At 43.3% G+C, this 23,144-nt stretch overlaps 1 protein-coding gene across 2 annotated transcripts in view; it reads right to left on the bottom strand.

Moving 5' to 3' along the window:
- The window catches only part of LOC138299719 (HAUS augmin-like complex subunit 4), a 192,590-nt gene that overhangs the window by 42,670 nt on the left and 126,776 nt on the right, over window positions 1-23,144 (bottom strand). For both annotated transcript variants that reach the window (XM_069238234.1, XM_069238233.1), the window contains one exon: window positions 9,663-9,793. In XM_069238234.1, the coding sequence (XP_069094335.1) occupies window positions 9,663-9,793 (131 nt within the window). The remainder of the gene's footprint in view (window positions 1-9,662; window positions 9,794-23,144) is intronic.

The raw sequence follows: 23,144 nt of genomic DNA, 5'->3' as shown, positions 1-23,144 counted from the left end.
GGTGTTGAGGCCCATGCCTACAGGGACACAGGTGCCAGTATCACTTTGGTGACTGACAACTTGGTGTCACCTGCACAACACCTCCTTGGACAAAAGTACCAAGTTACTGATGTCAACGACTCCACTCAGTCTCTCCCCTTAGCTGTAGTGCAACTTAGTTGCCGTGGAATTACTGGCCCAAAGCAGGTGGTGGTGTCACCTACATTGCCTGTAGACTGCATCTTAGGTAATGACCTCCTAAAGGCCTCAGGTTGAGCGGAGGTAAAGTTTAGGACCCATGCATCCATGCTGGGTATCCCTGAGGAAATGCTTCCTCTCATTTCAAGTGTAATGAAAAAGCAAAGAGGAGAAGGAGCCCTGAAGCTTCAGGATCCTCTTCGCCCCACAGTTAAAAAGGGTATCAAAGTATCCCTTCCCCACCCTACCACTAAGGATACCATGCCTGTGGTGGGGGATACCCCTCCTAGGGTGGAACCTGTACCAAGGGAGACCACAGCTAAACTCCCAGAGGTAAAAGTCCCTCTCTGTGGAAACACTGAAACAGATACACATAACTACACTGTTTTGGTAAATTTGGAGCATCCCTCCCAGAGAAACTTTAGTGCAGCACCCCTGCACTACCTCTAAAGACATAGGACAGCAGCCCTGTCCTTATGTGGAGTCTTTAGGACAGCAGCCCTGTCTTGCTCCAACCCAAGAGGGACAGCAACCCTGTCCTCTCTTACAGCCATGGGTCAAACTTTTTGCCCTGCTCTGGCCTTGCTAAGACACCATCCCTGTCTAGCACTGCAATCCTTAGGACAGCAGCCTTGCCCGGACATAGGATCCCAAGGACAGTCACACTGCCCAACTTTAAAACTTTTTAACCTTACAAATAGGGAATCTCAGAGTACACACTTGCACTGTTCTCTAGCTACAAAAACTCTAAACAGGGCGGTTTACCCCCCACAGGGAAGGAACCATACAGTGGATGATAAAGGGAGTAACCACTCTATTGCAGATCTGCTCTCCACTTATCACCACTTAGACAATAAAGTCTCAACTGGCCAAGGTTAGCCTTATTGTCCTTCATTTGCCGGGTGGTGGGGGGTTGTGTGAGGAAGTAGCCTCTTTCTAGCATGGTTACCCCCATTTTTGGCCTCTTTGTCAGTGTGTTTGACTGTGTCTCTGGGATCCTGCTAGCCAGAACCCTAGTGCTTATGGTTTGTGGCCTACTTGTCAGTATATTTCACAGTTTTTGTCAGTATGCTTGACTGGGTCACTGGGATCCTGCTAACCAGGACCCCAGTGATTATGCTCTCTCTGTTCCCAAAATTTGTCACTACATACTGGTAACCCAGTATTTCATCTCAAATTGGCATACTGATCATCCCTTATAAGTACCTAGTATATGGTACCTAGAGCATTGGGGTCCCAGGGGATCCCTATGGGCTGAAGCATTACTTTTGCCACCCATAGGTAGCCCATGCAAAGGCTTCTGCAGGACTGTCATTGTAGCCATTTTCACTGCATCAGGTCACTTATAAGTCACCTATATGTCGTGCCTTCCAACCCTGAAGGCTGGGTGCAAAGTACCTGTGTGTGAGGGCACTCCTGCACTAGCAGAGGTGCCCCCACGTTGCCCAGGACCCATTTCCTGGACTTCGTGAGTGTGTGTGTGGGGGGGGGGGGGGGCACCATTTTACACGTGCACTGGACATAGGCCAATACCTATGCCCAGCTTCACAAAGGCAACCCCGAATATGGTCATGTAAGGTGTCTAACAACTGGGAATTTTCCCCCAATACTGATTCTAGTATTGGTTGTACAATCCCATGCATTCTGGGGGCTCCACAGTGGACCCCCAGTATTGCCATACCAGCCTTCTGAGGTTTTCCAGGCAGCCCCAGCTGCTGCCACGTCACAAACAGGTTTCTGCCCTCCTGTTGCTTGAGAAGATCAAGCCCAGAAAGGCAGAACAAAGCACTTCCTTTAGAAGAGGGGTTTTACACCCTCTCCCTTTGGAAATAGGTGTTACAGGCATGGGATGGGTAGCTTCCCAGAGTCTCTGGAAATGCTTTGAAGGGCACATAAGGTGCCCTCCTTGCATAATCCAGTCTACACCGGTTCAGGGACACCCTTTCCCTGCTCTGGTGCGAAACTGGACAAAGGAAAGGGGAATGACCACTCCCCTATCCATCACCACCCCAGGGGTGAAGCCCAGAGCTCCTCCAGAGTGTCCCTGGGTTTTGCCATCTTGGATTCCAAGGTGGTGGGGCACTCTGGGAGCAACTGCAACTGTTTCCATGTCGTGCATCCTCAGAGGACTGCCTGTCTTCAGCTGGCACCAGAAGAACCAAAGGAATCTCCCGTGGAGTGACAGTCACTTTTCTGCTTCAGCAGGCACCTCTCTGCAGCGATGACCGGTGACGTGGGTCCTCTCTCCAGACAACGAGCGCGGATCCAGCAACACAGGTGGTGGACTAAAGTGACAGTCCCAAGGCCCAGCTGTCCAACTTTGGTGGAGGTAAAAGCTTGCCTCCCCACGCAAGACAGTACCCTGAGCACCGCATGACTTACAGTTGCCAAGGCTTGTGTGCGACCTTCCTAGGTTTGATTTCTTACCTTTGGAGTTTGTTTTCTTACACTACCAGCGCCCCTCTACACACTGCACTTGGCTAGGTGGGAAACCGACTTTCACATTCCACTATTTTAGTATATGGTTTGTGTTCCCCCTAGGCCCATTGCAACGTATTGTGATTTTCACTATTTGCACTGTTTTCTGACTATTTTTACAGCTATTTCTGCATTCTAGTGTATATATAATGTGTATATTACTTACCTCCTAAGGGAGTGTATTCTCTAAGATATTTTTGGCACTGTGTCACTAAAAATAAAGTACCTTTATTTTTTAAACACTGAGCATTTTCTTTCATGTGTGTGAGCCCTTTGTGACTACAGTGGTATTGCAAGAGCGTTGAAAGTCTCCTAGATCAGCCTTGGCTGCTCAGCTACAGCTACCCCTAGAAAGCCTGGCTGCTAGACACCGACTAAATTTCACTAATAAGGGATAACTGGACCTGGTATAAGGTGAAAGTACCTTTGATACAGACTACAAACCAGGCCAGCCTCCTACACTCATGGCCCACAGTTCAGTCCCTTGTAAAAGGTACCCATGGTACCAAGGGCCCTGTGGCCAGGGAAGGACCCCAAGGGCTACAGCATGTATTTATGGACCCCTCACCACACACATACACCCTGCTTTGCAGCTTGTGTGCTGGTGGGGAGAAAAAAGCAAAGTCAACATAGCACCCCTCTCAGGGTGCCATGCCCACAAACCACTGTCTATGGCATAGGTAAGTCACCCCTCTAGCAGGCCTTACAGCCCTAAGGCAGGGTGCACTATACCACAGGTGAGGGCATAGCTGCATGAGCAATATGCCCCTACAGTGTCTAAGTCCATTCTTAAACATTGTAAGTGCAGTACAGCCATATTGAGTATATGGTCTGGGAGGCTGTCATTACGAACTCCACAACTCCATAAGGGCTTCACTGAATACTGGGAAGTTTGATACCAACTTTCTCAGCACAATAAACCCACACCGATGTCAGTGTGGGATTTATTGAAAAATGCACCCAGAGAGCATTTTAGAGATGCCCCTTGTATATTAGTCAAACTGCCAGTGCAGGACTGACCAGTCTTTGACAGCCTGCCACTTCCAGACGTGTTTCTGACCACATGTGCTCTCTGTGGCCAGAAACAAAGCCTGCAAGACCAGCGACCTCTGCCAAGCTACAGAGAACTGTTCTGCATCACAGAGGACCAAGAATCCCTGTGGACAGTGGCCCGGTCCTAAAAGAAACTACAACTAAGGACTCCAAAACCTCCCCGGATTCAGAAGTATTGACAACCCTGCACCAGACACCCACGGCCTGTGTCTAGGTGGCCCAACTGAATAGAGAGGATCCCCAGGCGATTCTGAGCAAGTGCCCACCGTAGGTTGACCTCTCCTGCCCCTCACGACGACACCTGCAGTGTGAATCCAGGAGGACCCCTCTGACCGGGAAAGCTCCGGACAAAGATATCCAACGCCTAAAGGTACACTGCACCACAACCCTAAGGCCTTGGAGAACCCGACCACTGGTGCAGCAACGTTGAGCAGGTGACCCCCTATTTGTCCAGCCTGTGGTTTTCCCGAACCGACACCCTGGACCCAGCCTGCAGCATCTAAGTGACCCTCGGGGTACCCTTGTAGAAAAACATTGGGAGCCCGATGCTCTGTTGGCACCCTGCACCCGGCCGCCCCTGCGCTGCGGAGGTTGTGAGTTTGGTGCCTACTTGTGAACCCCCTGGTGCTCCTCTAAAACCCCCAGGTCTGCCCTACGAAGACACAGGTAGAACCTGCCAGCAGATCTGAAACCGGGTGCCCCCAGCCTCCATAGGAGCCCATGTTAAATTTGCCTCAACTTTGATCTCTGCATGGCTGGCCCCGTGTTGCTGGTGGTGGGTGTCTGGGGTTAACTTGAACCTCAACCTGTGGACTTCCTAACCCCCAGAGACTGGAACTGTAAGTCAAGTACTTACCTGTAAATTGTAACAACTTTTCTTCTCCCAAGGAACTGTTTCTGAAAATTTCACTGTCAACTTTTAAAACAGATTATTGCCATTTATTCTTAAACTGTATAACTTACTGATTCCAAACAAAATAATATAGATTCATATGTGAAATACGTATTTATTAACGTACTTGCCTGCAACTTGAATCTTGTGGTTCTAGAAATAAATTAAGAAATGATATTTTTGCTATATAAAAAACATTGTTCTGGAGTTGTCATTGAGTATGTGCCTCTTCTATTGTCTGTGTGTGTACAACAAATGCTTTGACTACCCTTTGATAAGCCTAGCTGCTCGACCACACTACAACAAAATAGAGCACTAGCATTGTCTACTTTAGCCTCTGTTAAGCGTCTGGGGAATCCCTGGACTCTATGCATACTATATCTCACTTTGATATGGTATATACAGAACTAGCTTTCTACAATATATAAATATTACAATCTAGCAATTTGAAATCATGCTCCTTAATGTTTTTCACTCAGATCATATTTTTTGATCAAAAATACAATGGGAAGCCGTGGTTAAAGTTTGTCGCTATATCTTTGATTTCATTGCAGCCTTCATACTTAATGTGGCTTACGCGCATTGCAGCACATTACGCCTTCTTCAGGAAAGCCACGTCCCAGTAACAGCATATATCTGTTTCTCCATAATAGGAAAAATATTCTGCCGAGTCACAATTTCTTAATATTTGAAACTGAATTGCCTAGTCAAAACCTTCACCAACAACATGCTTGAAGTGTACATCCACCACCCTGTTCAAGGAGGTTTATAGTTGCAATTATTGGTGCCAAGCATTTTTAGATCAGGAGTGATCTCATGCAGATAAGTGCCAAGAAATACTTGCGGGAACAGAGAAAACGGACTGCCCTTGAATGGCTCGGGTGATCTTAAAATACTGTGTCGGCCATCTTGAAACAGACAATAAATTGCTTCTACGCCTAAAGAAGGAAGCCTATTGGGCATCGCTCATTGTTGGAATAATTACCCTCCTGTAATAATGTGTATGGACATAGGAAGCGCAAGGCGGAAATGCCTATTCACATTATCTGAAATAAACAAGGAGGAAAAGGCGAGGACACAAGGTCTCCTTGTTCATATCCAGCCTGCCTAGAACTGCCGTAAAGTATCACTAAACAACCCACAATCGTGTCAGCCATCTTTCAATCGGCGACTTAGTCTGTTGAATACTTAAGACCAAAGATATTCATGTTTACAATTACATGCTCATGTAGTAACCAGATGTCTATTTTGCTGAGGTACGGTATTACAGCTTGTATATTCTATCTCACTGATGGGGCATTGTTGACTTTGCAATTGTTGTACTTTCACTGTGTGTAATAAACATTTTTTTTTTAAGAGACTGAGAAAAAGAAAGGTGATAAGAAATGACAATGCTTTCAGTTGGTAATTCGCATCCCTTCTGAAGGCAGCTTAAAGAGCAAAGGAAGAGGAAACTTGGTATTCACTGAAATGTTATCAAAAAACTAAAGAAACAAAACAAAAGAAAAGTAAAAACAAAAGGAGTATTTGTAGATGTCTGGGACCAGTAGAAGGACACTGGCCACAGGAAGCTGCACTTGGGTCATACTTTACGGCAGGGACAGAAGACTGAAGCCCAGGAAGAAGCCTGATGGCAGGAGGAGACGCTGACCAATAGGAACCATGGAAATGAGAGTGACATGGGAGCCAACAAATGGTAAGTAAAGGTAAGTAATGGTAAGGCTCTAAGCGGCTTTTAATATATTTCTTTACAAACGGTTAAACAAGCACAGTGCAAGCATCTTGCAGATGAAACCTAAAAATGTACATCAGATCCTGAGTAATTTACGTTCAAACCATATGCTCACTGGAAACAAAGATTTGCAAGTTGACCTTTCACCAGAAGAGAGGCTGAGTAGAGCTCCAGGATTCCTGTTGTCTCTTACTAGGTGGTACAAAATCTGGCAGTTAGAGCCTCTGCAGAGAATTTTAGTCTGAAGCCTCTCCACCTGAATGGCTGGACATTACATCATATACCGAGGAGGAAGGGCCAAGTGTAGTGTATAAATGTTTGTTCTTGGTTTTCAATGTTAGTTGCTTTATTGAAAAACTGCTATGTTAAACATTGACTTTGAGGGGTTCCCAGCTTGATGTCAGAAGATGATTTAAACATATGAATCTATACAAGATCTAATGTTGCAGAAGGAAATGTTAGTAATTGTGGTCCTAGTTGACTTGAAAACTTCACCTTCCCATAAATGCTGCCTACTTAGCGCCATTCCCCTCACTTTCTTTACAGGTTCATTAAAGGTGTTGTCAATCACTCGGCTCTACAGTAGTGTCAAAGTTTAAAAAAATGTTGGCCTCTCTTCAAATGAAAAAAAGAAATCATAATTAATGTCAATATAATCTGTAAATAAGAAATAATGTTTTTTTCCCGTCTTTGTTGTAAAAGTGATCTTTGATGGCATCATGGGTGAATCTAGTCAATATTTAAAACTATCAATGAAGATCCTATGGAGAACAAACACAAACAGAAATTTATCAAAATGTCAATAAAAGTCTAGTCCTGCCAGCAAGCGCATTTCATATCCTTTTTTATAGGGTTAGCAGAATACTACTTCTAAGTTATAGAACCATTTTTGTAAGATATTACACACAACATGCTTATTGATGGCAACTGAATGTGTGTATGCTCTGGCGCTATTATGATACAATATGAGATTTGCAGAAAAAGAAGAATGAGAATCAAATATGTTTGGTGAACCCATTCTGAAATGGTTGAAGCCATTGTGGAAGGGTCACCTAAAAGGAAAAGGCTGGATGACTTTTATAAAGACAAGGCCAGCCAATGAACCGTTGAGTGATGCGAGCATGATTAAGGTTTTGTAAATAGTACAGAAAAAGTCTGAAAGGAAGCAGTTTAGTTAGGATGCATGAACAGCTTAATAGTTTAAGTGCCATCAATTGGTTTATCACAAATGATTACTGGTTCCTGGCCTTGGACAAGGAGCTTTAAAAGCATGTGAGGCCTTGCATAATGTGGGCAATCAGTAGTAATTTGCTCAAAATAGTATAAGCACATTAATGCTGTCTCAAAGATTAAGCCATGCACGTGCAAGTACACACGGCCGGTACAGTGAAACTGCGAATGGCTCATTAAATCAGTTATGGTTCCTTTGATCACTCTAATGTTATACATCACACTTCTTATGTATATTTGTTAAAATGTGGGGTGCCTCATATTGTTTTTCTTGAACTTGTAAGGTTTATTTGAACCTGTTAGGGTTGGGTGTTTCCCTTATGTAGGTGTCCCATTGAGTAGTATATAAGGGCTGACTAGAATCCTGAGCGACTGTTTTCCTCGTTAATACACCCCATTAGTATAAGCACATTGCAGAACAGTCAATTGTTTGTCTTATCCATAACAGACAATTGCATTACAGAAGCAAAAGCTGTATTGCACCTTGAGTGAAAGGTCTACGTATGCTCTGGTAATGATTGATATTTATTACCACACAAGTTACCAGGAAGTTTCATGTTCTGCTGATAGAAAGATTTCCAGAAGAGATACAGGCATAGTAAACAATATTGGAGATAAGATATTTGAAAGATAGTACTACTGAGTATCATATCTCCCACCACCCGGATACCATGGTACAAAAATATCAAGGACAGACTTTCGGGTAGAAAAATATCAAAAGGGTAAGTACATATAGAGAAGTACAGATTCACTATTCCCAACTCCACATCTATGTACCTTGAAGATATATGTCTTCATTAGGTACATATACGTTGAGTTAAGTATAGAAAATCTATACTTACCTGTTGATATTTTGCTCTCGAGATTGTGTTCCATCAATATTCTAGGTTTGATATTTTAGGTGAATACCCATTTGAAATCACTGAATGGGTTACTAAAATGCTGTGAGATCAATCACTGTAGAACTTCTCTGAATCAACAGAGTTGGTGTATTAGTTTTAGGTTCTCTAGATTACCAAAAGCTGAAAAAACATAGTGAGCTATTATTCTACTCTTCATTCACCACTGTTGTGTACCTGCTTGCACTGACGGGGGAGGGTTGATGTGCAGAAGTGCAATTTCATGCTCGGATACATACCTAGTCAGATGTAAAGAAGGGTTCCGTGGTCCTGCATGAATATGATGAAGGGTGAAGAACAGATGATTACTTATTTGGCTCATGGCAGTAACCAAAAGGTTGCAGATAAGAGTTTTGATATGGCTACTAGATAAGGCTTAAAAGTTCGAGTTTGATGGAAAGGTGAATGTCTCTGACTTGGGAATTTAGAAGGATATTGTGCGAACTAGAAAGCAAAATCTGGCAAGTCCACATAGGTGGGGTACTCCAACAGTATCTTGATGGCTTTAGATAAATTCGTCATGATGATGGTGATTTTAAGGATAGATTAGCTGACCACGAGGAGGCATTTAACAGTAGCACTCAGATGATGTGCAAACAGTGCATATTTGATTCAGAATGTTTTATATTTGCACACAGTTGTAGGACTACCTTATCCAGACCCCAGGAGAAATGTACAGCTCTCTTCATTATGCTTTGTGTTGTGTCATTCTATTCACAGTCTTAGGGGAGTACGGGCTGGATGTATTCTAGCACTGTGTTGTGTGAAACCCTTTAAATCAATTGATTCACTGAACCCTCCTGAAAGTCATGAAGCTGGCAGACTCTCACAAGCTTCTGGAGGTTATTACAGTATAAAGTTAATCTTAGTTCACAACTCATTGAGTGTTCATACTTTCTCCACTATTTATCAGAAATCTTTATGCTAAGAAAACTGATATGATCTGTTGCTATTAGTTTATGGCATTCTAAAAGACCAGAGTTCTGGTTAAGTCAAATGACTACAATTGAATAATAAAGTGTTTCAAGACCCCCTGAACGGCAGACAATGTTTAAAATTAATATTGTTCCAATCTGAGAAACACAGTTGGAAAAAAACGATACAGCCCGGTCTAGACGGCTTTTGCCAGCTTTGCATTTAATTTCTGAGTGGTTAACATGGCTTACCGACAAAAGCAGGTTATTTTGCCAGACAAACTTACCGGATCTTAATGGAAAAAGCGTCACATTTCTTATTCCAATAATCAACGTTCCAGCGGTTGGCATCTGCTTGGGCTGAGAGTCGAAACTTTGTTGCCATCGTCTGCAGCAAGGAGAGGCACCGAAGCAGGACCTAAGCAAGATAATGGACGAAATAAGAGATCAAAACCATGTAGGAGATTTACAAGCTCCTGTACCACCTCTATAAAATTAAAGAGCTTATAGAGTCTCTACAGAGAGCAAAATAGACTAAAATTAGTAACAAAACACACCATGGCTTAGATATGTCCGGAATGCGGCCCAATGTATGAACAGTTCTTTATTCTAGTCACTTGAAGATTACACATACCAGCATGCATGCACCAAGAGGTGTAAGATGTCCTCAGTGCTCAGCTGCTTCTTCTCTACGTCTAATCCAACATTTTATAGATACATTTTCCATGCAAAAAGTTTGCTATAAAATACTGCTATGTTCCAACAGTAGAATACACTATACACCCAGCAAAGTATGTAGGATAAGACAATACTGCTTCTGAGGCCTGTTAAGCTTTCATGCACTTCAAGAGCCAAGACCAACCATTATTGTTAGCATCAACTAACAACTCAGTTACTTGTAATTGTATTTATATAGCGCTTACTACCCCTGAGGAGGCGTCAAAGCACTTTTTGTGAGCAGCACGCTACTCCAGGACCCAATGTGGTAGATTAGTGTAGGGAAATATAAGTTCATTTGAGCAGTAGACATGCATGTCTGTTAGTTGGATTGAATAGGATAATGGAGGGATAGAGGGGGAAGAGTTTGGAAAGAGTTATTTGAGAGATCACAGTGGTAAAATGAGGCTTGGGATAAATAAAACGGATAGATGGAGGGGTGAAGAGTCTATAGAAAGGGATTAAGGAGGTCACAGAAGTAAAATGAGGTTTGCAATGAGTCAAAGGAATGATACATGAGGGAAGAATTTAGAAAAGGTTGTTTGGGAGATCACAGTGGTTAAATGAGGTATGGGTGAGCCAGGAGGGAAGTCTAGAAAGGGTTATTTTGTAGACCGTAGCAGTAGAATGAGGTTTGGGATGAGCGTAAGTATAGGATATATTGAGAGAGGTATAAGGTGAGAAAGTAGTGAATTGGAGAGAATTAGAGTTTTTTTTCTCTATTTTCTACAGTAGGAGTAAAGTATCAAGTATATAGATAACATGACTACATAGAAAGGGTATATATGTGTAAGGAAGATAATATACTGAGGTTTAAAGCTGTATTGTATAAACTCAGTCTCTCAAGTGTTGCTGTACTCAAAGCAAACTTATGACTGTATTTTTATGTCTTTTTTAATTTTATCTTTTCCTCAATATTTCAATAGTGAAGCACTTGTAGATAAAGTAGTTATAATATTTACTTACTGTGATAAATAAAACCAAAACCCATAAACATCTACTCAAACAACTTATATAAAAACAATGCAATGACCTATAAACATGTTAAACATAGAATATATATGTTTAACCGTAACTAATATATACATTTGTTGAGCAGACCTAAAGAATAGCTATATATTTTGATAACCATAGTTATTATACAGATTTGTACAATGAAATACATATATCTAGATACATACATATAGTCAAATTATAAATGTTTACATACACATCGATATGCTGTAATTAGTGTTTTAATATGGTGGCTACATAGGAAACAGACAACTCTTGAGTAGTCTTCGGAAGATAAGATAGTTATCCGTGGATCTTATATTTGGGGGTAATGAATTGCATAGTTTGGCTGCTTGAACAGAGCACAAGAAGGATGCTGGAAAAAAACTGCTGGGTCTCCAAGTGCAAATCGGTTGTGTACCTGGGGGCAATCAATGGAAAAGTTCTTATGTTTTGAAGAATCTGGTGCCTCCTGAATAGGACTACAACCTATAGAGGCCCATACATCAATTCCCACCAAACGTGGACATGTCAGATTTACGCCTTCTGGGCCATTGTGTCTTGATCCAAATTTCTTAAAAACTGGGGATGGGAAGCTCTTGTAGAAAACAAAACCTGGCAACTGACTTTCTCCCTACCTTCCAAAACCTTTCCAGTAGGTTAGAATACCTGCAAGATGGGTAGAGGACACCCCCAATTGCTCAATATGCTACCTTATGTATGGATCACAATTCATATTTGGACATAAAAAAACACAGCATGAATTCATTAGAATACACTCCTGAACTCACCTTACCAACTTCAACACCTCTGTATAGGTTACAAAGCACTTTCAGCCACCACATAAAACTGCCCCCGATAGACTGGGACCAGGGTAGGGAGGCAGGAAATATCAAACATCTCTAGGGAGAAACCCCAGAAGCTCAAAAATTCTAGTGTGCTGCAGAACGGATATCCACTACTAAGACTACAAGTTTCAAACAATGCTGTGACTGAAGAAAATAGATGTCGGTCACAGATCCACCCAAGGTGTTTCTCAAGTGTTTGGGCTTGGGACGTGACTCAAAGTCATGCTCCAGGAGTGCAAAGAGAAGCTGTATGTGGCCGAACATAAGAAGTCTTTTGCATCCTTGCAAAAGTCCTCCTGAAGGTACTGGGCAGACTTATTCTCACTCCCGAGGCCATTCCGTGAAAGGTCAACCTCGCAATCCAGCAAGCCTAAATCAAAGTACAAGTGGAAGCATAAAAAACACATTGCAGACTCAAACCCATCCCATCACTCCATATAGGTCAATTTGGTCTGTTTGTTGGGTTGCTAAACAAATGCCCTCTGGGACCTGGGATATTGCCAGTGAAGAGCTCAGTGACTCTCTAGATTAAATAATTCACGATGGTCATGACACAGCCAAATATGTAATTGGTGCATGCCTAGATACTACTGACTGCTTCAGAATGGTGGTTGTACCAGTGTTGTGCTCCACCACCATGCGCAGATACGTTCCACAGGTTTTTCTGGAGCCACACAAACCTCTCTCATGGATTATGCTATTTGATATTTTAATTGTTTCGGTTGAAAAACTGATTCTGCCCTGGACGGTTTTAAGGCAGTAGAGCCTGGGCATGCTCCCGCTTTTGATGCCTGCCAAACAGTTTCCAGATCAGATCAGAAAATTCAGAGGACATTCCAGAGGGCTAGCATGTAAACAGCGACAGTCACCTCATGCCCTACAGTTATCACTCCGGTTCTTTTAAAGCTGGGGACATGGGTCTGGTAGGCAAACACAGCCCAGCAAGGGCACCAGTCCTCCTAGTCCCCTTCACCTGTAGCAGCAGTCACGAAACCGATTTAGTTTTGCCTTTAGCAAGTTGACTTTAGCAGTGACTGCATGATTCAGTATTTCCTCTGAAAGTGGCGATCCATAACGTCAGACAGAAGGGTGATATAAATTGTTCAGGATGGCAATGCCCTACCCTTTCTTTTTGATCCTCATCTCCTCCACATCAGATGGGTTGTTGGTGCAGCACCTCTCCAGTCTGTTAGAGGACGTGCAACTGTATATCCCAAAAAGCGTTTTTAAGTGTTTCAGCCTCAGAAACAGCAGAGGGGTTTTACTCTCACCATTTCCTTTTGCTAAAAAAGGTTGGAGACCTATGGCCTACATTGGATCTTCGATCTCGGAATGACAGGCTGGTGAAGGACAAATTCTAAATGCTCAGTCTACCTCAGATGTTGGCTGCTCTGGACCTAGGTGACTCAATGGCATCCTTGAGCCTGCTGGACACATATTTTCATATACTGTTCATAAAGTCTCACAAAAACTACTACATTTTCAGTTTGGCATTGCGAGCACCTCTTTGGTGTTCACGAAAGTGAAGAAGGTGGCAGCGGCACACAATGGGAGAGTGTGAGTGACAGTCTTCCCCTACCATGACGACTGGCTGTTGAAGACAGTCAGCTGAAGATCCTCTACTGGCGATGACAAACTTCTAGACATCATTGGGGTTCACGATGAAGAAGCTGAAGTTGCACCAGACTCCTTCAGAGAGGCTGCCATTCGTTTAAGCTATCCTGGATGCAATAAAGTGCAGGGCCTTCATTCCACTGCAAAAAGTCCAGGAAAAGGAGGCTATGGTCCCAATGTTTCAGCCTTGATCATGGATCTCGGTGAGAGCAGCTAGCGGTGCGCAGGAGCATTGCAGCAATGTTTTCAGATTCAGTCTTGTGTTTGGGGAGATGAAGAATTTCCATTTAGATACAGTATTCACTAGAAAGAATTACCCAAGGCAAATAGCTTGTTCACTGGACGCCATGTCATATTACCTTGATAACGTTTCCTGGAGAAGGGTAAAACATTAGTTTCAATGCATTCTTCGATAAGTCCTCTGAGGTAAAGAAATACAATGTATTTTTCTATGTGAACCTTGGATTTGCCGAGAATGTAAACTTGGATCTCATCTTACCAGACTGTGTCATCCTGATTTAGGAAACAGAACATGAGTTCCCCTTGGAATATATTACAGGACTCATCCTCTACCCCTGTGCCACTATTTGATATGAAAAAGGTCTGAGCCCAAACCCTTATGCATTTATACAAGTAACTATCACAGTCAGTGCAAGAAATAGAGTTTGCCATCTCCAAACCTGAGAACGATCAAGATTGCCCCAGTATCAGGACGCGATATAGGACCAAATATAAGGGGGCACTCTCTCAGGATCGCATGCATCTCACAACAAACAATTTTACCAATTATCAACCCTGTAAACCTTCTAGGTGTTTCTTGATAATAGTGTAGGAAACTGAAGATTTTATGTTGTAGAGCATTTTCAGGTAAGAAAATAATCATAAATTTACCAAGACTGCGTTCACTCACGTTAACGTTGGCAGTGCCTCCATGTCACTTCTCGGAAAAGCTTAAAAATAGATATTCTGCAGCAGAGTGCCCTGATGACTTGCCAATGGTCATAGTCTTGCCAAGCTATTTGCTAATGCTGAACTCCTTGGGGGATTATTTGGGCTCCTCATCTTCAGATACTTGAAGCAACACCCTGGAACAAGACAGGAACCCTGGGATGCAAAGGGGAAAGCAACAAAGCTGGAACCCCAGCCATGTAAAGCATCACCCTGGAACAAGACAGGAACCCTGGGATGCAAAGGGGAAAGCAACAAAGCTGGAACCCCAGCCATGTAAAGTTGTGGACTTAGGGGAGCAGACACTAGCAGAGGCAGGGAGAATCAGTAGGGGGCAAAGCATATTCATAAGCGAAACTCTAAACAGTGATTTGCCTGGCCTATGATAGGAGACAGAATTGCAACCAAGACAAGCTGGGAACAAAAGCAAAGAAAGGACTGTAATCAGCCAGTGCCACACTGGCAGGTTAAGAGGTCAAGAGTCCTCAGGGTCTCTCTCCGAGACACACGTGGGTATCTCGAAGTTCATACAGAACACTATGAGCGGGATGAGAGAGATAGCAAAATAAATACACATGGAAGCGCAGAAGGTTTTCAACCTACTTTCAAGCATGGCAAACGGTGGCAGAGAATACGTAGTCCCATAGAAGTAACTCAAATGTACTAAATATGTTTGAAGAAAGGCAGCCCTGAAGGAGCCCTCCTAGGCATGAAAGGTATATGTTGAGAATAAATATGGAGCACATTTGAGGACTGTAGGAAGTTGGCTCTGTATGCACTATTTCAAAGTAAGGAATAGTATGCACAGAGTCCAAGGGTTCCCCTTAAAGGTAAGATAGTGGCAAAAAGAGATCATTCTAATGCTCTATTTTGTGGTAGTGTGGTCGAGCAGTAGGCTTATCAGAGGAGTAGTGTTAAGCATTTGTTGTACACACACAGGCAATAAATGAGGAACACACACTCAGACAATTCCGGGCCAACAGGTTTTTGTATAGAAAAATATATTTTCTTAGTTTATTTTAAGAACCACAGGTTCAAGATTTACAAGTAATATTTCAAATGAAAGGTATTTCAGGTAGGTACTTTAGGAACTTTGAATTAGCAAAATAGCATATATAGTTTTCACATAAATGACATATAGCTATTTCAAAACTAGACGGTGCAATTTTCAACAGTTCCTGGGGGAGGTAAGTGTTTGTTAGTTTTTGCAGGTAAGTAAACCACCTACGGGTTCAAGTTTGGGTCCAAGGTAGCCCACCGTTGGGGGTTCAGAGCAACCCCAAAGTTACCACACCAGCAGCTCAGGGCCGGTCAGGTGCAGAGGTCAAAGTGGTGCCCAAAACGCATAGGCTTCAATGGAGAAGGGGGTGCCCCGGTTCCAGTCTGCCAGCAGGTAAGTACCCGCGTCTTCGGAGGGCAGACCAGGGGGATTTTGTAGGGCACCGGGGGGGACACAAGTCCACACAGAAAGTACACCCTCAGCGGCATGGGGCGGCCGGGTGCAGTGTGCAAACAAGCGTCGGATTCGCAATAGAAATCAATGGGAGACCAAGGGGGTCTCTTCAGCGATGCAGGCAGGCAAGGGGGGGGGCTCCTCGGGGTAGCCACCACCTGGGCAAGGGAGAGGGCCACCTGGGAGTCGCTCCTGCACTGGAGGTCGGATCCTTCAGGTCCTGGGGGCTGCGGATGCAGTGCCTTTACTAGGTGTTGGGTCTTTGAAGCAGGCAGTCGCGGTCAGGGGGAGCCTCGGGATTCCCTCTGCAGGCGTCGCTGTTGGGGCTCAGGGGGGGTCAACTCTGGCTACTCACGGTCTCGTAGTCGCTGGGGAGTCCTACCTGTGGTGTTTGTTCTCCACAAGTCGAGCCGGGGGTGTCGGGTGCAGAGTGCAATGTCTCACGCATCCGGCGGGAAATGTGTGTTGTTTCAAAGTTGCTTCTTTGTTGCAAAGTTGCAGTCTTTGGTGAACAGAGCCGCTGTCCTCGGGAGTTCTTGGTCTTTCTAGATGCAGGGTAGCCCTCTGAGGCTTCAGAGGTTGCTGGACCCTGGGAACGCGTCGCTGGAGCAGTGTCTTTAGAAGGGGGGAAGACAGGCCGGTAGAGCTGGGGCCAAAGCAGTTGGTGTATCCGTCTTCTCTGCAGGTTTTCAGTTCAGCAGTCCTCTTCTTCTTAGGTTGCAGGAATCTATCTTGCTGTGTTCTGGGAGCCCCTAAATACTCAGTTTAGGGGGGTGTTTAGGTCTAGGAGGGCAGTAGCCAATGGCTACTGTCCTTGAGGGTGGCTACACCCTCTTTGTGCCTCCTCCCTGAGGGGAGGAGGGCACATCCCTAATCCTATTGGGGGAGTCCTCCATCTGCAAGATGGAGGATTTCTAAAAGTCAGAGTCAGCTCAGCTCAGCTAAGGACACCTTAGGGGCTGTCCTGACTGGCCAGTGACTCCTCCTTGTTTTTCTCATTACCTCTCCTGGACTTGCCGCCAAAAGTGGGGGCTGTGTCCAGGGGGCGGGCATCTCCACTAGCTGGACTGCCCTGGGGCATTGTAACACGAAGCCTGAGCCTTTGAGGCTCACTGCTAGGTGTTACAGTTCCTGCAGGGGGGAGGTGTTAAGCACCTCCACCCAGAGCAGGCTTTTGTTTCTGTCCTCAGAGAGCGCAAAGGCCCTCACCACATGGGGCCAGAAACTCGTCTCTCAGCAGCAGGCTGGCACAGACCAGTCAGTCCTGCACTGAACAATTGGGTAAAATACAGGGGGCATCTCTAAGATGCACTCTGTGTGCATTTTTTAATAAATCCAACACTGGTATCAGTGTGGGTTTATTATTCTGAGAAGTTTGATACCAAACTTCCCAGTATTCAGTGTAGCCATTATGGAGCTGTGGAGTTCGTTTTTGACAGACTCCCAGACCATATACTCTTATGGTTACCCTGCACTTACAATGTCTAAGGTTTTGCTTAGACGCTGTAGGGGCATAGTGCTCATGCACCTATGCCCTCACCTGTGGTATAGTGCACCCTGCCTTAGGGCTGTAAGGCTTGTTAGAGGGGTGACTTACCTATGCCATAGGCAGTGTGAGGTTGGCATGGCACCCTGAGGTCGGAATTTTGGATTTGTTCTGAGAACTAGTTTGTCTTTATGAATTTGAAAGAACCATTCTTCCAGGTTAAAGATTAAATGTCACTAACTCTTCTCAGAGAAGTTATTGCTACTAAGAAAGCAACCTTCCATGACAAGAATTGTAGATAACAGGAATGCATGGGTTCAAACGATGGGCCCATAAGTCTTGTGAGTAAAATGTTTAAGTTCCATGCAGGAGCTGGAGGAACTCTAAGTGGAATTTCTCTCGAGTCCTTCTATAAATGCTTTAATAACATGAATTCTAAACAGTGAAATACGTTGTCTGTTTTGAAGATATGCTGCTATAGCTGCTAAATGAAGTCTAATAGAGGCGTATGCCATGTTTGCTTTTTGTTAGTGTAACAAATATCATACAATATCCTGTACGGAAGCTTTAAGTGGGTGTATGTTTTTGGGTTGGCAATAGTACAGAAAAATTTCCATTTGTCAGCATAACATTGTCTAGTTGTGGGTTCGCGTGCTTCTTTTAAAATATCCATGCATTCAGATGGAAGATTAAGGTAACCAAAATCTGACTTCAGGAGCCATATAGCAAGATTGAGTGTGCTAGGATTGGGGTGTATGATTTGACCTCTGTTTTTGGTCAAGAGATCTGGTCTGTTTGGTAGCTTGTGATGAGGTACCACAAATAGATCCAGCAGTGTTATGCACCAATGTTGGCACACCAGTGTGGGGGCTATAAAAATCAAAGGTGACTGAGGTTTGTCTCATCTTCCTTACCAGTAATGAAATTAGTGGGAGAGGTGGAAAAGCGTAAGCAAATATCCCTGACCAGTTCACCCAAAGAGCATTACCCTAGGATTGTGGATGTGGGTACCCGGAGGCGAAGCTTAGGCATTTGAGTTTTCTTTTGTGGTGAACAGATCTTTGTCTGTTGTTCTCCACATTTGAAAGTATTTCAGAATTACTTGTGGGCAAATTTCCTATTTGTGGACTTGTTGCTGCATCCTGCTTAATAGGTCCACTAGCTGATTGTTCATCCCTGGGAGATATTCTGACACTATTTGAATGTGGTTGTGAATCACCCATCTCCAAATTGACTGTGCTAAGCTGGAAAATTGGGATGTGGTCCCCCCCGTTTTTGCAGATAATATATTGGCGTCATAGTGTCTGTGCATATTAACACTACTTTGTGTGAAATTTGTGTAAGAAAAGGTTTGAGTGCTAGGAATACTGCTAGTAATTCCAAGTACTTAATGTGGCAGGTTTGTTGGATGGAGTACCATTATCCGGGTATAGCAAGAATGTGGAGATGAGCTCCCCAACCTGTCTGTGATGCATCTGTTGTGATTGTGGTCTGAGGCACAGGGCCCTGGAAGAGCCCCCGTTTGACAGGTTGGTGTGATTCCACCATTGCAGAGAGTTGTAAGTCTGGCGGTCCAACAACGCTAGATCTTGAAGTTGACCTTGTGACTCAGACTACTGTTGTGGGAGGCACTGCTGTAATGGTCGCATGTGCAGCCTTGCACTTGGAACTATGGCTATGCACGAGGCCATCATTCCTAAATGTTTCATCACTGATTTCACTGTGTAAGTGTGGTTGTGATGCAGCTGAGCTATTAGATCTTGAAATGCTCGAGTCCTTACTAGACTTGGGTATGCTAATCCTGATTGAGAATTGCTCCCAAATACGGCTGAATTTGTAATGGTTTTAGATGGGATTTCAGATAATTAATGGTGAATCCCAACTTGTAAAGAAGATCTATTGTGTATTGAGTGTGCTGACATAATTGGCTTGTATTGGCTTTTATTAACCAGTTGTCCAGGTATGGGAAGACATGTATGTGTTGTCTTCTGAGGAATGCTGCAAATACCACTATGCATTTGGTGAACACCCTTGGTGTTGTTACTCCGAATGGTAGTACCTTGAAATGGTATTGCTTTCCTGCAATGACAAATCTTAGGTACTTGTGATGTGCTGGATGTATGGGAATGTGGAAATATGCATCCTTGAGATCTAATGCGGTCATGTAATCTCCTTTCTGCAGTAAGGGTGACATCTTGAAGAGTGACCATGTGAAAGTGTTCTGAAAGAATGTATAGGTTGAGATGCCCGAGATCTAGAATTGGCCTCAATGTGCCATCTTTTTTTTGGTATTAGGAAGTGTAATGAATATACTCCTGATCCCTGTTGGGATATGTGTACTAGCTCTACAGCTCCTTTGAGTAGTAGTGACTGTACCTCCTCTTTTAGTAATTTAAGATGGTCCTGAGTAATTCTGTGTGAACAAGGGGGAATGTTTGGTGGAGTGGCAACGAGTTCCAGACAGTAACCATATTGGATAATTGATTGAACCCATTTGTCTGTAGTGATCATTGTGGATAAAAATTGACCAGCCAACCTCCCACAGGAGATGTATGTGCTGTGGGGATGGTGACAGTTTGGTTGCACTGGAGGAAGTTTTGGAAGTGGATGACTTGCCTCTAATTCTAATATTAGACCCTCTGTATGAGCCTCGAAAGGAACCTCTTGAATAGAAGTGTAAGGTTTGTTTCTGTTGAGAAGTGGATGCTGAATCTGGGGCTGTTTGCCTGAAGCCACCTCTGAATTGTGGCCTGCAAAAGGTACCTCTAGCAAGTGTAGTATATAATGCCCCCATTACCTTGGCTGTTTCTGAATCTTTCTTTAACTTTTCTATGGTTGTGCACACTTCTGGCCCAAACAGGCGCTCCTTGTTGAAAGGCATGTTTAAAACTGCTTGAAGAATTTCACGATTGAAGCCTGAATATCTGAGCCATGCATGTCTTCTATAACTATGCTGGTATTTATGCCCCTAGCTGCAGTGTCTGCTGCATCTGTAGCACATCTAATGTCATTATTTGAGATTGCTTGTCCTTCCGTAACTATCTGCTGTCCCCGCTTGTGGTGCTCTGGTGGGAGGTATTGGAGCAACTCTTCCACCTCGTCCCAGTGGGCCCCGTCATACCTAGCTAAAAGAGCTTGAGAGTTGGCTTTTCTCCAGAGACTCGCTGCTTGTGAGGCAACCCTTTTTCCTACAGCGTCTAGCTTTTTGCTCTCCTTATTTGGAGGAGGAGCATCCCCTGCTGACTGGCTGGTGGCCCTTTTGCTTGCTGCCCCCAACCACTATGGAGTCTGGTGGTAACTGAGCTCTTAGGAAGACTGGGTCTGATTGAGCGTGTTTATATTTTTATCAACTCTAGGAGTGATAATCCTGGCCTTCACTGGTTCTTTTAAGATGTTTGATGAGTACCTGAGCATCTCAGGTAGCATTGGGAGACATCAATACTCTTTTTGAGTGGATGTGAGAGTATTAATGAGAAAATTATCCTCTATGGGGTCAGTGTGCCTATGCACATTAGGGTATGCAGCTGCTCTCCCTATGAGCTGATTGTATGCTGCAGTGTCTTCTGGGGGAGAAGGTCTAGCAGGATATAAATCTGGCTCATTGAATGTAATGGGATCAGGGTCACACAGATCCCATGGATCTGTGGCCTGTTTAATGCCACTAAAATCATCCCTGTGTGTTGATGCTGAGGATGCCTGCGTATCTGGTATGTGGGTGATGGTGGTGGTAGTGGTAGTGTGGGGGAAGAAGAAGAGGAGAATGTGGTGGCGAAGGTTGTTTCTGCTGCACCTTCTTTTTTCTCTTTGCCCTTTGAGACCTTTTTTGGTGGAGATCCAGCATCCATAATCTCCAGAATTGGCTGTATTTCTGAGGTTTCTTGTGTGGAAGTAGTAGTTTTTCCACTTTCGGTTCCGAAGTCTTAGGCACCAAGTGTTTTACTCGGACTGAAATTATCGGCTCTGAAACATATAAATGTTTTTTTGGTTCCCAAATGGATGTCTGTAATTTTCGTCTCCACACCGAAACAGCTGGACCAGTCTGTTTTGCCAGTGCAGAAAGCACTTTGGTCTTAATTTTCGGTTTGAACCCGAAGGTTGATTATCCGGACTTCTTTTTCGGATTCCACCATGGAAAATTGCTGGCTGTCACTTTGTGCATTGATGCGAAAGAGAAAGTCCAAAGGCATCCTCAAGTGACAGTGCTGTTTTGAATCCTTATTCTAGCTGCATGTCTACATAAACACCTTTAATTTTTTCTTCCTTTTTTTTTTTTTACAAAAAAAGGAAATAAAGTTTTTTTATTTTTGCAACAAAGCTGTAATAATGCTATTTAGCCCATTTCTAAATCTATAGGATGGATTCTAATATTTATCGTCATACAGGGATTTTTCAAAGGGGGGAAGTAAATAAATGTTTATTTGTACAGGCACGGTAGGTTGATTTTTATGAGTTTTAAATGAATGTTCGGAGCCTGCACATGACAGGACCACTTAAATGTTTATAAATAATGAAGATCAGCTGAATAACAGAATAAGTTCTCAGAACTAAAAGGCTTAAAAAAATAAAAAAATAAAAAACTCATGCAACAATATTGATTAAATAATGTCTGACGTGCTTTCACTTCAAAGAATATGTAATAATTTTAATGGCCAGACAGTTCTTACATAAAAAAAGAGGATTTTATCCTCAGGTAACTAAAACATGTAACATTAAAATTGAGATAGTGAAAAATAGAAATGCTTATCAAACTTGGGACCAGTTAGGAGGAACAAAGTTATTTATATAGCCTAAGATTTAGACTCTACAATTTTTATTTAACGTTGGATTATATGCCCTAAATTATCCTAATGGGGGAAGGGCGTGAACTACTGAAGATGTCATACAATCACACAGTATGCCTGTGGCCAAAACTAAAGGCTGTTTCTTTAAAGGGTTTAGAATTAGAGTTACTTCAAAGGTAATTCAGTTACATCAAACGACAAACCCAATCAGTTTTATTTTTTATTTTGATGATATAGAGGAATGCATTTAGAAATACTGCCTGAGCTCCTGCCATGAAACCAAAATACTTCCAAAGAGTACAACACCCAAAGAATAAAAATGCACTTCCTCCTTTTTGGCAAATAATTCTTAGTTTTTGGGAACTCCCAGTGGTGCTTGCTTATGGTGACCGTTCATCGGAGTCCAGGGGATACAGTCACTAAGCTAAAGTACAGTAGTCACTGGCTGTTAAGTTGCTAGTTTGCCTCGAATGTCACTTTAGGGACTGGTGTTGGCCTGGGAAATCCTGAGCCTCTATGGGATGGAGATGTAGTTGTGCTTGATGTGGTTTCCAGTATGCAGTTGGCTCAGCAACCTCCTGTCTTCAGGGCAACAGTCCTATTCCTAGCTCTTCGGTGCGCTTTGTGTACACATTAGCAGTGCATTTGGTGGGTGAGTTATGGTCTTCATGGCAGGAGAACGAGATATAGTTTGTATAAGCATAACAAGACAATTTCATAGGTCTTTAGTTTTTATTTTGTAACCATAACTGCACTTTAACTTTGGGTTTTAATGGAATTCCAGAGTTGTATTATAAACATACATCATAGTATTTTATTTTTTTAAATTATATTGATAAGGGGATTTTTGTAATATTTTTTAAAATTTATATTGCTAAGGGGAGCGACCCCTTTGGCAAGGGTTGCTCCCCGGAAGGGGTGCAATTTTA

This window comes from Pleurodeles waltl, chromosome 6 (assembly GCF_031143425.1).
Source record: "Pleurodeles waltl isolate 20211129_DDA chromosome 6, aPleWal1.hap1.20221129, whole genome shotgun sequence".
Lineage (NCBI taxonomy): Eukaryota > Metazoa > Chordata > Amphibia > Caudata > Salamandridae > Pleurodeles > Pleurodeles waltl.
This window is presented reverse-complemented; position numbering and strand designations above follow the sequence as displayed.